Source organism: Heteronotia binoei, chromosome 1 (assembly GCF_032191835.1).
Source record: "Heteronotia binoei isolate CCM8104 ecotype False Entrance Well chromosome 1, APGP_CSIRO_Hbin_v1, whole genome shotgun sequence".
Taxonomy (NCBI): domain Eukaryota; kingdom Metazoa; phylum Chordata; class Lepidosauria; order Squamata; family Gekkonidae; genus Heteronotia; species Heteronotia binoei.
The window spans coordinates 37,541,279-37,555,323 of record NC_083223.1 but is presented as its reverse complement, the minus strand read 5'-3'; the positions used below and the strand labels follow the sequence as shown (position 1 = coordinate 37,555,323).

Genomic DNA, 14,045 nt, shown 5'->3' with positions numbered 1-14,045 from the left:
AAGTAGGCTAATCCTGACCTGGAGTGTTTGTTGTGCTCCTTAACAACATTGATACCATCCTCACTAAGAGGAATAGTCTAACATTTTCCTACTACCTGTGGCTTGGATCCCACCTAAAATTTCCACTGGCTGTAGGGTTTCTGTCCACAGAGCATGACTTCCCTGCTTTCCTTTCCCACTGCAAATGCCCCACCCTCTGCTGTTTCTGGGACATATGGGAACTAGATCTGCTGGGGGAAGGAAAAATTGGTGAAAATCTTCTCTTTCTTCTCCCCGTGGAATTTTGTTGTGAGATCCAAGTCAGTATCCAGCATTTTCTATATTTTTAATGCATTTGATCATGGAATATATGGGGATCTGGATAAAACAGATTATGTTTTGGAATGATATATTAGCACGAATGTGGCATCTGTAATTTATCTGTAAGAAGGCTTGCTTTGTTCTTGGTTACCTACCTATTGACAGCATGGCTCAGGGCATAAAAGGATGCTCGGCTTGGATTATACTGGGCCATGGTAAGGATTTCTCGTATTCTTTTTGCACATGGAAAAGGCAGCAGCCCCAGGCTGTAAGTGACAGCATCAGCCACAAGGGGATCGACACCACCAGTCCTCAGTATTTGAAGGATAGCTCCAAGGCATTCTGGGGTACCACACTGAGTCAGAGCCTGAATTGTGACTGCACTAAAAGGGGAGAGGGAAGAGAAAAACTGGTATAAAAGTCTAATTCATGAAAAAGTCATACTCTTATGATAAACCATGCACACCAATTGGCAAGAATGCTGATACCATAGTTATTTATTTTTAGAAGTTATTAATTCCCATCTGAAATACAGATATACCTGGTAAATGTATCAATCACCTTTATGTACAGATGTGCCTGGTAAATTAAAATGACTTGAGCTAACACTACTGTACAAAGTATATACAATAAAAGTGCTTGGTAATATTTAGAACATTCCCATAATTTTATGTCAATTCAAAATTCTCATTTAAAGGGAGAAAATCCATTAGATAACAAACAATGTGGTAAGCTTCTGTGACAATGGTGTTCCAGTCATAGCATCAGCCCTGAGAAGTTAATTTCCCAGGTATTACTACCATCATTTACAGTGCCCGCCTAAACAGAATTATACCCTACCATATGTACTGACTTATATGGACTTAAAAGAATAGAACCAGCTTAGAATTGTGCTGCTACTTATTTATCAACGTGGGTCTTCCTCCAGAAAACTCCTGTCCTTGTATAGGGATTTTCCCATTTTGTCTTCACAACACTGAACTAGGACTAGTGGACCAGGCTGAAGTATGCCGAGTGCCCCAAATTTTCTCAGCGATGTTCATGGCTGAACAGAGATTTAAATCTGGGGTTTTTATGTCCATGGCCAACATACTAGACTGTGCCACACTGACTCTCTAATGCCTCAAAAGTTCTGATTTCCTAAATAGATGGTATCCAAAACAAGGCTTTCCCCAAAGACATCGGAATCCATGGAGGCTTATTCAGTTTTATAGTCCATAATGGCTCAGAAGTATTGATAACTTTATAGCATCATTAACAATCTGCCTCAATGCTGGCAAACTGCTGATTTTGTTGTATTTGATCATGGGAAAAGTATGATATCATTTTACAGTAGGGCTGTGGTGTATGTTTTATTCCTGATAGAAGGGGAAAGTTTTGAAAGAGTCAAAATACAGGATTACTTGCATGTATTTACTCTGGCACGTATTTGTGCATGCACATCTTTCTATTGCAATACCAAAGCTGTTGACTTTGCCTGTGGGATACAGAGTTTATGGGTCAATGTTCAATGTCCAATCCACTTGCTTTTATAGAGGGTTCTTCCATATCTATTCAACTCTACTGATAAGTTACCTGGAAGTTTCCACCAGTTTTGGCACAAGAGCACTCAGAGTGCTATTGTGTAAGTCCCTCAGTCCAGTTACAAATCTGTAGAATAGGCTGGCTCTCTTCTGGTTTTGCTCAGAGATGGAAAGTTTCTGCAGCTCCTGGAGAACCTTCAAAACAGCATCACCATGCCTGAGAGATTTGGTTTCAGTGCCCTCCAAAGCTAGCCCTTTCTTTGCCAGGCCTGAAACTGTAAAGAAACAGATCTTTTCAGAAGGACCCATTTGCATTTCTGAAACTCTAAAAACCTGCAACCTCATGGGGTTTTCAAGGTATAAGATGAACACTGGTGGCTTGCTATTGTTTGCCTTTGCTTAGCAACCCTGGACTTCATTGGTGACTCCCATCCAAGTGCTAATGAAGGCTGATTCTGCTTAGCTTTTGAGATCGGATATTGGACTAGCCTGGGCCATCCAGATTAGGGCCTGATAAAATTACCTCTTCCAAATCAAACTTGAGAACTTCCTTCTATATATTTTTATGATTTTATCTTGTTTTACTTTGTGAGCTGCCTTGAGCATGTCCCTGAAGATGGAATATAAATATTTAAAACAAACACACTTCCTGACTCAGCTGCTCTGTTGCTGACTTTCATATTAGTAAGCAATCCCTAAAAGGGAACCTCTCACATTTTCTTAATTTAAAGCCACTGCCTTTTAATTTGGCAGGTTCGCACATCTGCATGAAATAACAATTAAAGAAGCATGTTATGTTAAGGTGTCTGTATGTTTTGGGAGAGGACATGTACATATTCTCTGTGACAAGATGAATAGTGCCCATTTACATATACATCATGGACTTGAAGCCTTACCATCCATGTCTCTGTGGTTGATTTTGGGGGTGTCTTCAAGTTTCAGAGTTTGTGTGATTTCGGCCATCATGCCGTACTGATTTCTAGTTAGTAATGGGGAAAAATACATTTTTGGGGTTAATCTGAATATCCACTATAAATTTCAACCATGGCTGCAGTGCCTAATGAAGAATGGTAGAGGGATATGCTATGAAACCTACTTGTATGATGATGGCAGGAACAGGTGTTTTTCAGAGCAGACTACCTCAGTTACATGCTTTTTCTTTGGATCGATGCTGTTCTTACAGTGCTGGCTGCTACTTATCAAGGTGGATAATGGCACATTCTGTGGAACAGGTTGTTGCTGAGTTAGTGTACAGTCAACACTAATGAAACAATAACTCTTTGTCCAGCTGGCCATCTGTACTTCTAAGTAATAAGAGGAACTTTACCACTCTCCCAGTTCTCTAGATATATCACCAAGTACTGAACTATGGTAACTAGTGAGGGACATGGTCTGGAAAAAATGGAGGTCTGTGATTCATGAATTTTACAAACCACAAGCTTCCACAGACTTTCCCAGTTTACAAATCAGTTAATGGTTTGTGAAGTTGATGGAGACCTGGAAGTGGATGCAGAAGGCCTTTAAATTCCTTCTGAGCCCACATCTGAGTTGTGTCGCTGTGGCAGTGTGATGCCAGTGAGTTCTTGAGCCCACTTCTTGATTGCACCTCTGCTGTGGCATGGAGCCAGTGGGTTTCAAACATTCCCTGTGAGCTAGCATGTCTGGCCTACAGGCTGCTCCAACGAACCAAACGGACTGCTTTAAAAAGCCCATGGCAAACAGGCCACAAACTGGCCTCCAGTCTGTGACAAAATTAGGTCTGTGCCCATCCTTAGTAGTTTCACTCTACTCACTGTTTGTGAGGATAATACAAGTGATTGATTTACCTAGTATTGACATGCAAACTACAGTAAGTTACCACTTTGGCAACTGGTTGTTTCATTCAATTCTTATATGTTTCCTTTTGTCCAAGGAGCTCACAGTGGCATATATGGATGAGTGAGACCAATTCTCCATAGTCTTGTTCCAATCTTGTTGCTCCAGGGCGGTAAGTTTCCCTGCCTCTTTTCAAGTTCCCTTCGCGACAGGCAGAAACCGGTTTTCAGAGGATCCTGCCTGCTGTGGAGGGAACTTGAAAAGAGGCGGGGCAACTCGCTGCCCCAGGGCAGCTTGTGCAAAGTCCAGCAGAAGTACCATGGGAAAAGAAGCAACAAACCCAGAACAAGGTGAGTGGGGAATTAGTCTGACACAATTTCCTCCTCACAACAACCCTAATGAGGCTGAATGGCCCAGTGAGTTCAAGTCTAATCATGGCATGGATCTCTGGTTTGTACTCATCAAACTAACATCTCCAGGACTTCATTCCTGAGACAAAATGATGTTATGTTTGGTTTCTGTATTTTCAAAGGACAATTCTCTTTACAAATGTGCCTCAGTATAACCTGAGGTATTTTGCACAGGGTCTATTTAATCAGCAAACAGCTTTCTCTGTTTTCATCTGAGGACTCAAGCAAAGTGCAGATAGAGCTTAAGGCCCATAGCAAACCATCTTTTCCTCCCCTGATGTATTTTTTTAAAATCTGATAAGATAACGTTACACATAATTCAACACCTCACTTGACACACTGTGAATCTTGGTTGATTCTAATGAAGATATTATTATTTTTTCTTTCCAGAAAAAGACATTAGCAGACTGAATGCTGGCATGGAATAATGGGTAGAGTGTTGGACTTTAATCATTCTGGTAGAATAGATTCAGTTCCCTACAAAGTTGTGAAACTCGCTGGGTGACTTTGGGACAGTTATTCTGTAGGGTTTTCAGGATAAAATGGGGAAGGAAAAACCACATAAACCACGTGGAGCATCTTCAAGGGAGGGTGAGATTAAAATGCAAACAGAGTATATTGGAAAATTGAAAAAGTTTGGCTTTAGGATACCTGTGGTGATGATATTTGAATGTCTATGGTACCAGTAATATATAATACAATGAAAAGCGCTTATGCTGTCCTGGTCTGCTTACCAAGCCTTTAATGAGGGCAAGTGGGCTGACATAATTTCTGATGGGGTTGAAGTTATCACAGGATTTCAGATTTCTTCTGATTGCAATTTCTGCAGCTGTGTTGCCTTTCCTGGCTTCTATTTCAATTTCACTGTTACACTGCCCATATACAGTATCCTTGAATGAGAGAAACATCAATAATATCATTTGTATCTTTAAATTCAGTTGGAATCAAGCTTGATTACCCCCGCATCGAGATTCCCCCATTGACTGTAGGGACTTCATCTTGTTCTTACAAATAATTATTGTGAATAAGTTTCAAGGCAGATAAAATCCTTGATAACCACATAACTTACCATAGAAAGTGTATAGACGTTGTCTTCTGTCTCCATTGGCACTATAAGAGCCGAAATAATGCCTCTCTTGAGGTTCAGTATGTGTACAGGTTCATTTTCCTCAGGATATAGCTGAACTTTCTTCCCATCTTGAACAGTGAATTTCAGCTCATACCTGCCCCAAACAAATAAATAAGGTATTTGTGGGAACAAAATGATTTGTTTACCAGTCAAGACTATTGCTTCATATACTATGTCCCAAAACCAACTGAGATAAGGAACTTCGTGTGCTACAATGTAAGTGAACACTTGTTTTCAAATTCCTGAAATATGCAGGCCCATTGTCTTCCTTTTCCCCAACCATCATTTGCATTCAGAAAACATTATTGTGAGTAAAAAATAATTTTTCTTCCATAGCTGTATCATAGAGTTTGCTGTCAGCCAGAGAACTGGTAGTTTTCTGATCAATGTGTGGACCACAAGGAAACAGATTCAACATTGCACGCAAGTACTGACAAATAAGCTGCAACCATCTTAGTTCGATACAATTTATTTTAAAAGTATGACTTGATGAAATAATGTTTCCTTTGTATATTATATATACTGCTGAACATTTTTTTTTATAAAAACAGTTGTGTTGCTATAACAATGTGCATGAGTTTTTCTTTCCTACATGCAGCTGTGCCTGGTCCTAGCCTGACATGATACTGTTGACACCCAGCAAAATGTTTGCATGGCCAGTATTAACAAACCACTATCGTATTGTTTAGTACTTAAAAAAAAAAATTCAAAAGCTTTCTTTTGTTCTTAATCAAAGTTGCATTTCTAATTGTGAAAAATCAGTGGGATGTCCAATAATTATGCTGTAAGAATAGCAATTCTTCCTTTCTTGTGTGTGGTCTTGCACAGACAAAAGAGATACATAAATTTTAAGGTTTTTTTCTTCCAGCTCCAAGGCAGGATTCCAGTTAGATCCATAGCCAAGTTTCAAGCAAACACCCAGCCATTTCCATGAATGAGACTTTCCTCTCACACATCAGCTGCTCAATCCAGACACCTGCGCTGTCTGCATCCTTTCCCCTGATGTGTACAGCTGGCCACATGGGTGGTGAAGCACTCACAAGTGAGCAAGCAGGGAAATAGTATGTTGCAGGGATTGTTAGCAGTGGGCCCCACCAGAAGCCCTGGGCCTTAGCAGCTGCCTCACCTGAGGGTATGCTAATGTTGGCCCTGCTCACGAGACACAAAAGTATAGCCACTAAGAGCATTAGTATGCTCAATGAACCAGAGACACAAAAAGAAGCAAACTGTTGGAGGCACGTAAGAGGGCTGGGCTGGGCACTGCATTACCAGGAATGTTTGGTCACTCAACCAAACTCTGTTTGTTCTGTGTTTCTGACCTAGAACGGGAACAAGTGATGGAATATCATTATGCGACCAATGGCTGAGTCAAAAAACTCTGAAGGAGATAAGCATTTAGATCTGTTTTGGGATATTATCTAAAACTAACAATTCTCTAGAGCCTGAATCTGGCTTAAACCTTCATCAGACAGTAAGGTTTTGGTCCACAGAAGCACAACCTTTTTGCTTTTGCTCTCACATTGCACACCCAAATACCCTCAAAAATGCTGCTCCTGGGGAATTCCCAGGAGTAGCCTGGAGAGAGTCAGAAATCTACCACAGGAGGAGATACTGGCAAAAATTGCCTCCTTGTATGTGAGGAAATTTTAGGCAGGCACCAACCTTAGGTCAGCTTTTTGAACACCATTGCTCTGCATCTTCACAGCAGATGGACAAATTCATAAAGCTTTACAACAAAAAGAACAAAGTTTTAATAGAAGGTTATTTAGTTAGTTCTCCTTACTGGGACATGGCAGCAGCAAATTCATCTGAGTTCCTTGACTTCTTCAACAAAGCCCTTCTCTCACGGTTCACTCCAGACACTTCTCGGAGGCTACACTGGCTTGTCCTCAACACAAATTTGCATAGTTGCGGGACCTCCAGTTCAACCTGAAACAGAAAGAGTGTAACAGATTAACAACACAGCTTTAAGACTGGTAGCAACAAACTGCCCACAGTTAAATATTATGAGTAGGTATCTACCAGGGGTCATTTTGTAGAAAAAGAGGTGCCAGAGCTCATTAGTATAACTGATTTGCATATGCCATACTCCCTAACATCTCCAATTCAAGTCCTAACCAGGCTGAAAGAAGTTCCTCATGTTGTCCCAGAGTTCCTGGCACATTAAAAGAGGATGTGATGAAATACTGATTGAAAAAAGCCCTTTCTTGATCTTTCCAGTCTTGACAACTTCCATTAAGTTTCCAAGAATAGAATACTAGAGACTAGATCAAGACTGGATGGATCCAGAGAGTTTTTGTTTTTCCCAACAGGTGCTTCATCGTATCTTCTTTAAACATGTGAGGGCCTCTGACAACCATCCATAACCCTTCTGGGAGTTCTAATCAGATAGGAAGGACAAGTTTGAGCATTCAGATCCTTCCTCTGCCATGGAAGCTGGCTGGGTGACTTTGGGACAGTCACAAGAAAGACTAACTTACTTCATTGGATTGTTGTGAGCGTAAAAGGGAAGAGAGGCGGATGATGTCAGCCATTGTGGCCCCCTGGTAGTAGTAGGTAAATATGAATTGAACTAAATAAATAAGCAAGCTGGCCCAATCTAGGATGTTGCAAGTTGTCTCGACTTCAGCATACTACTATTAACAGCTTGAGGCAATTTGCAGTCCCTGATTATCATGAGCCCAGGAGAAGGTGGAATGGATAAGTGTGGAGGTAGGTAGCAGAGGAACTCCTCCTGGCAGAGAAGCCTACACAGACTAGAGGGCAGATAGAGTTGCTTCAAGCAACTAATTTCCTTTCAAGGAGATGTAGGGAATAATGTCCACCAGTGCCAATCATGGGGTTCTCCTTTTCCCAGGCCTAGTTTCCCCATGCAAAAGTATGAGGTGGTAGTAGAATGCTGAAAGGGCAGGCCAGACTGCATCTTGGCAGGTAGTAGGTTCCAGTTTTGAAAGATTCTCCACTTTTTTTTTTTTTAATCCTCCCTGAAAAAAGTCTCCCAATCTCCCAGCCTTGATTAAGAGATAAGGAGAATTCCAGCACTGCCACGGAAGACACCAGGTCTGATGCCTGTGAGGAGGCAGCAGCATCAACATGGACGCAACACTATTAGTCTTGGGAACTTTTGAGCTCCAAGGCCCAGCCTGCTATAACCTCCAGCAGGCTCGATAGGCTGTCTGCTGGTGCTCTAGGTAGACAGTACAACAGCCAGACAGCCAAGGTTCTCAGTTGCTGTGAACATTTTTGAATTAGGGAAATAAATTACACAAGAGGATTTAGTCATTACATGGTTCTGAACAAATACAAAGGAACCAGCAGGACAAAAGAAGTTCTGTTGTCATTATTAAATATTTCATTCAACTTGGACTTCTTCCTTCTCATTCCTTACCTTGCAGCTAATTTTGGAGCCAGTTCGTGAATCTGATGTTCCTGACACTCCACTTGTTGTTTCTGCTTCATAGCTGTAGACATAATTTCTCAAGTGCTTAAATCTGGTTGTGTCTTCTACAAGGAATAATCAGGAAAGCATGCATGTATTCATTTACACATACTTTTTTCAGATTTAAATCACTGCAATATGCTAACATTTGCTTTTTAAAGAAACCAGGTTTTAGAGCTCTTACTCTGCATACGGTTTGGGTATTTCTCTTTCTTGAGATAATGTGTTCTGCATGTTGAATCCTGATTCATATAGCAAATTGTGTACAGAAAAGGCTTGGAAATTTATAGACAACTGTTTAAAATGTATTTTGTTTCCCACTCACAGCCCCCTGCATTGTAGTCAGAACCCTGGATCTGAAAAAACTGGAAATCCACAATATATTTTCATTGTTAAGTGCCATTTCATGCATTACCTTTTTGTTCTTGTGTGCCACATCAAAGAATGTAAAGTGTGAATGCCACAAATGCATACTCCATGAAAGCTCATGGGCAACGAGAACTAACAGCAGTTCTGTGATAAGTGTACACTCAGTGGCAAGTTTACCTCTGTGTAATGAGTGAACTGGCACTACAATAACTTTTCTTTAATTTTCTGCTAATGAGACTGATGATATGTGCACATGCAGCATCTCTAAAGAAGTGAAAAATCTCAGCTGTTCTCTGAATTTGAGCTGCCCTGCTTGCTCATTCAACATGACCTTCATCTCTCAGCATGGCATAAGGGGACTGAAGAGGTTCACCAGGGTCAGAGATTAAAGCAGTGGGGTGGATTTTTAATACACTGACATATAAATCAATCTCAGCATTTTCAAGCAAGGGGGATGTCTGTGTGAAACCAAACTTTGCAGTGCTATTTTCTCTTCTGTATGTGGCTCTACATAACAAAAGGCTTCTGCATGGGAGTAAAAATATGCCCCTACCAGTACCCAGGCCTGTAGGCCCAGGACTTTTACAATGTTCAAATACCATGGAAAAGATGGTCAGCGCTGATCGCTCTAACAATGCAGTTCAGACAATGAGGAAACTTATTCCAGACACCATATCTCCAGCAACGAGTGAGGAGAGTAGTCAGCTCCAACTCTGTTCCCCTAGAAAGATTCTTGAGGGTAGCAAGGAGCAGGGCTTTTTTTGTAGCAGGAACTCCTTTGCATATTAGGCCACACACCCTTGATGTAGCTAATCCTCTTCAACTTTACAGTAGGCTCTGTAAGCTCTTGGAGGATTGGCTACATTGGGGTGTGTGGCCTAATATGCAAAGGAGTTCCTGCTACAAGAAAAAGCCCTGGCAAGGAGTATAACCATACAAGAGATACAGCATTTATCTGAAAATAACTTAGGCAGAAATACAAAGATAATTTTCTGCCAGCAGATGGCAGTGAGTGATTTTTGCCTATCCACCTTGCATTGCACATCTCCCCCTCTGCTTCACATCCTGTGCTGCTCCTAAGCATTCCCTTTCCTCCAGCATTATATGAGGAAGCCCAGAGACCTAAAGCCAGAAAAGGATTTGGCAGAAACTGCCTGCTTGTTCCATGAACACTAGAAAATAACCTTTGGATTCAGTCCTGATGCTGCCAAGCAGTTAATCAGTATATGTGCACTACAGCTGCCAAATAGGCATAGTCTTACATACATAAGTCCTGTCAAGTTGCAACTAACTGATGGCAACCCTCGCAAGCGGCTTTCAAAGCAAGTAACAAGCAGAGATGGTTCACCATTGCCTCCTTCTGCAGAGACCATGGTGGTCTCCCATCCAAGAATCTACCCTGCTTAGCTTTCAAGATCTGACAAGATTGGGCTATACCATGACAGCTTTCTTCATGAGTAATCTTTGAGTTATATTCTTCTGAGTCCACAAAATCAACGGACTTAGAAGGGTATGACTCCTCGTAGTATTGCCCTGTGAATTCTGAAGCACAAACCAACAGGCACAACGATACTTTATTTTGTGAATCTCATTGCCTATACTTGCTACCATGGGAAGGTGGTTTTGCTTCCCATACTAACAGGACAACGCAGCCTTTTCCTCTGCTGTTTGTAAGATTGTTCTTTCCACTACTGATGCCTACAGGTGTAATTCTTATATTTAAAAAAAAATAAATAAAAGTGGAATGAATGCTATTGAATGTAATGGACTTGGATCCAATTTTTCAAACTAGTTGAGAGAAAACTGAGCAATACATAATTTTTTTCTGAGCTGGGGTTGAAAGGCAAGTTAGTTGAGATGGTCTGTAGATGGTGCTAAAGCACTGTACTAAGAAAAACAATGCTTATCGGGGACAGATAGCAAACCACCAGCTCATCATATACTTTGACCCTGAATATGAACACCATGTATCAAGTCAAGCAGTCAGGAACAAACATGTTTCTTTACAGAGGTTATTCATCAGCATTTTCTGATGCTTGACCTCTGTCATGTTCATATTTCAATCTGTCAGCCATTTATTTTCAAGCTCTTATTATATGTAAATGCCCAAAACAACTCCAACAACTCCAGATTAATCTGTTTTATTGGCCCACATATAAGATCCAAATATGAATGCTAATAGTTATAACAGGTAACAGCATTCAGTATGTCTCAGATTTTCAGACATTCAAAAAGTTTTCTGTGATTGCTAGAATTTACATATGATTGTTAGCCTCCTCAAGTTTTGGACATTTACTGTAATGTCTCATTGTAGATTGATAGATAGGCACATAGTTAATTAGCTGGGAAAGTGAGAAAAGAATTTGACTGCTTGCACCTTGGATAAAACGTGCATTATTTATTTTAATTTTATTTGAACTGAAATAACTTTTAAAACTGCACTAACAAAAATCTGTACAATGCAAAAAGAACAAACCTTTAACTACAGCTACAACCATTTATTTTCATAGCATATTTTTGAAACTAAGCAACTCCTTTTTGGTTTCTAGAAGTTTGCTAGGGTTAGAAGCGATCCCATTATGGTCAAATTTCTTTTTAAGAGGAGTGAAGGCCACATAGTACAGCCCCACCTTATCAGATCTTGGAAGCAATGCAGAGCTGGTATTTGGATGGAAAGCCACCAAAGGAAACTCTATAGAGGAAGGCAATGGCAAACACCTCTTCTTGGTAGGGTTGCCAGCCTCCAGGTGGGGTCTGGAGATCTCATGGAATTACAACTGATTGCCAGGTAACACAGATCAGTTCATCTGCAGAAAATGCCTGCTTTGGAAGGTGGACTCTGAGGCATTATACCACATTGAAGTCCCTCCCCTCTCCAAACCCTGTCTTCCTCAGGTTTTCCCCTCCAAATCTCCAGGTATTTCCCATTCCAAAGCTGGCAACCCTGCTTGAAAGCCCCTTGCTGCAATGGCCATAAGTCACTTGTGACTTGACAGCACTTACATACATAACTTTTTTTTTTTTTTTTACAATACAGACTGGCATACAGCATTTTGTAAAGCTTGACTCTTGGCCACCCCAAGAATGGGTTTGACAGACATACTGACTAGAAAACAGAACACTGATTCACTGATCTCTCTCACCCTTTCCACTAAGCACCAGCAAGCTGTTTCCCTCTTTTTATTTTTAAACCACTGCTTGCACAGCTAACAGAATAAATGTAGAAGGAGTGCTTCAAAACAAAACGTCTACATAAAGCATTTGTGGAGAGGCCAGTTTAAAATCTGCTTTGTGGGGATGGGGGTTGCCAGTCATCAGTGTCTAACCCATCAGTGCTTACCACAGCAGCCTTCTACAAGCAGTGGCCATATGTTAGTTGTGAGTTTTGACAGCTCTTACATAACAGCACTTACATACATAACATTTCCCAACAGACAAGATTGTGCATCTAAAGAAAACACAGTGGCCTAACTGCTCCATTATGTATGTGCATATTTACTCTATGAAAGGCACAGCTAAGAAGTCACTGGGCAATGTGAAACAAAGTCTGCCATAAAGGAATAGATAAGGGCTTACTTGAGCACGCTGAATTTTCACCTTCTGACCCATCATGTTCTGTAAAGGAAAATGGCATATTAAATTGCAATTGGTTTTACACTGTCTTTCAAGCCCAGAAGCAACTGGTATCCAGAACCAAATGTAAAATACCTGGTTGATCATAATGCAAAACCGAAGAATCATAGTGGGAGGATTAATTTTAATTCACCCTGAGACCCCTATGTGTTTTGCATACACTTTACCAGGGGGATTTTGAATTTCTGCCTTTTAAAAGTATGTTTTAAAATTAACATTTTAAAAGGTTTTTACTTATTCTTGCATTTGTTTCAGATTCCCCTGGTGCAGCATGTGTGAAACATGTAGAAGTCTCAGAGTTCCCACTGTACCAATGGCCGCTTGTAGTTTGGTCCTTGCTTGGTGTGGCCCTTCTTTTCTCATCACTGGTTTATCACAGAAGCAGCATAGCCATAAAGAGTTCAGTTTAGTTGATTTATATCTTGCCCTCCCTGCCACAGGCACAGGGCGGCTCACGAACATAATAGAATAACAATAAAAACAATTAAATTAAACATTAAAATAAATAATTTAAAACAGTTTAAACAATTTGGTGCTAAGAGGAAGTTTGTGTGGGATTTAGCACCATTGTACTTTGGAAAGATTTTGCAAGAGCTCATAGGCAGAGTACTAGGAGTACTAGGAAAATGATGAGATTATTTTAGATTGATTTTAGACTTTTATATTATGTAAATTGAATGGTAAATTTTAAATGCTATTGAAATGTATAACTGTTTTATTGTTTTAACATGGCTTTTGCCACATTCTGTAAGCCGCCCTGAGCCTGCCCCGGCGGGGAGGGCGGGGTATAAATAAAATATTATTATTATTATTATTATTATTATTATTATTATTATTATTATTATTATTATTATTATTATTATTATTTACTAAAAGTGTATACCTATTCTTTGAGGAGAGCAGACCACAGAAAATTTGGTCCTGGGGATATAATTGGTCTAACCACCACCACCACAACCAAGACTTCACTAGTGTATAGTGAGGCTACAGAGGATTAAATAGTCTTTTGATGTTCTAAGAACTGAAACAGAAATGCAAAAAGGACAACTATCTTTCCAACTATATGTGATTCTAGGAGATACCATGCACTTTACACATACAATTCATTTGACTTCACAGGCCTAACGCAGGGTCCAATTGAGACAAGGTATTGACTGAAGTGTTTTGTAGATTGAACCACCAGGCTAATTTTGCTTTATAAACCTCTGGTTAATAATAATACTACAGTTAATAAGAGCCAATATTTTACATTAGTGAATTGAGATAATTTGGATCCACTGGAACATTTTCAAAGACAAGATTTCCACCTATGGTGGGTGACTTGGGTTGCCATCTCTGGGTGGGGAAAAACCTGGAGATTTGGGGGGTGGAATCTGAGCAGGATGGGATTTGGGGATGGACCTTGACAGGGTATAATGCCATAGTGT

At 40.3% G+C, this 14,045-nt stretch overlaps 1 protein-coding gene across 1 annotated transcript in view; it reads right to left on the bottom strand.

Annotated features, from left to right (window-relative positions):
* Positions 1-14,045, bottom strand: part of APOB (apolipoprotein B) — a 52,514-nt gene that overhangs the window by 36,732 nt on the left and 1,737 nt on the right. The window contains exons 2-10 of the mRNA XM_060233460.1: positions 12,562-12,600; positions 8,566-8,681; positions 6,961-7,106; positions 5,118-5,271; positions 4,783-4,938; positions 2,920-3,044; positions 2,720-2,802; positions 1,876-2,098; positions 456-683 (exon numbers count right to left, since the gene is read on the bottom strand). Of these exons, the coding sequence (XP_060089443.1) occupies positions 456-683; positions 1,876-2,098; positions 2,720-2,802; positions 2,920-3,044; positions 4,783-4,938; positions 5,118-5,271; positions 6,961-7,106; positions 8,566-8,681; positions 12,562-12,600 (1,270 nt within the window). The remainder of the gene's footprint in view (positions 1-455; positions 684-1,875; positions 2,099-2,719; positions 2,803-2,919; positions 3,045-4,782; positions 4,939-5,117; positions 5,272-6,960; positions 7,107-8,565; positions 8,682-12,561; positions 12,601-14,045) is intronic.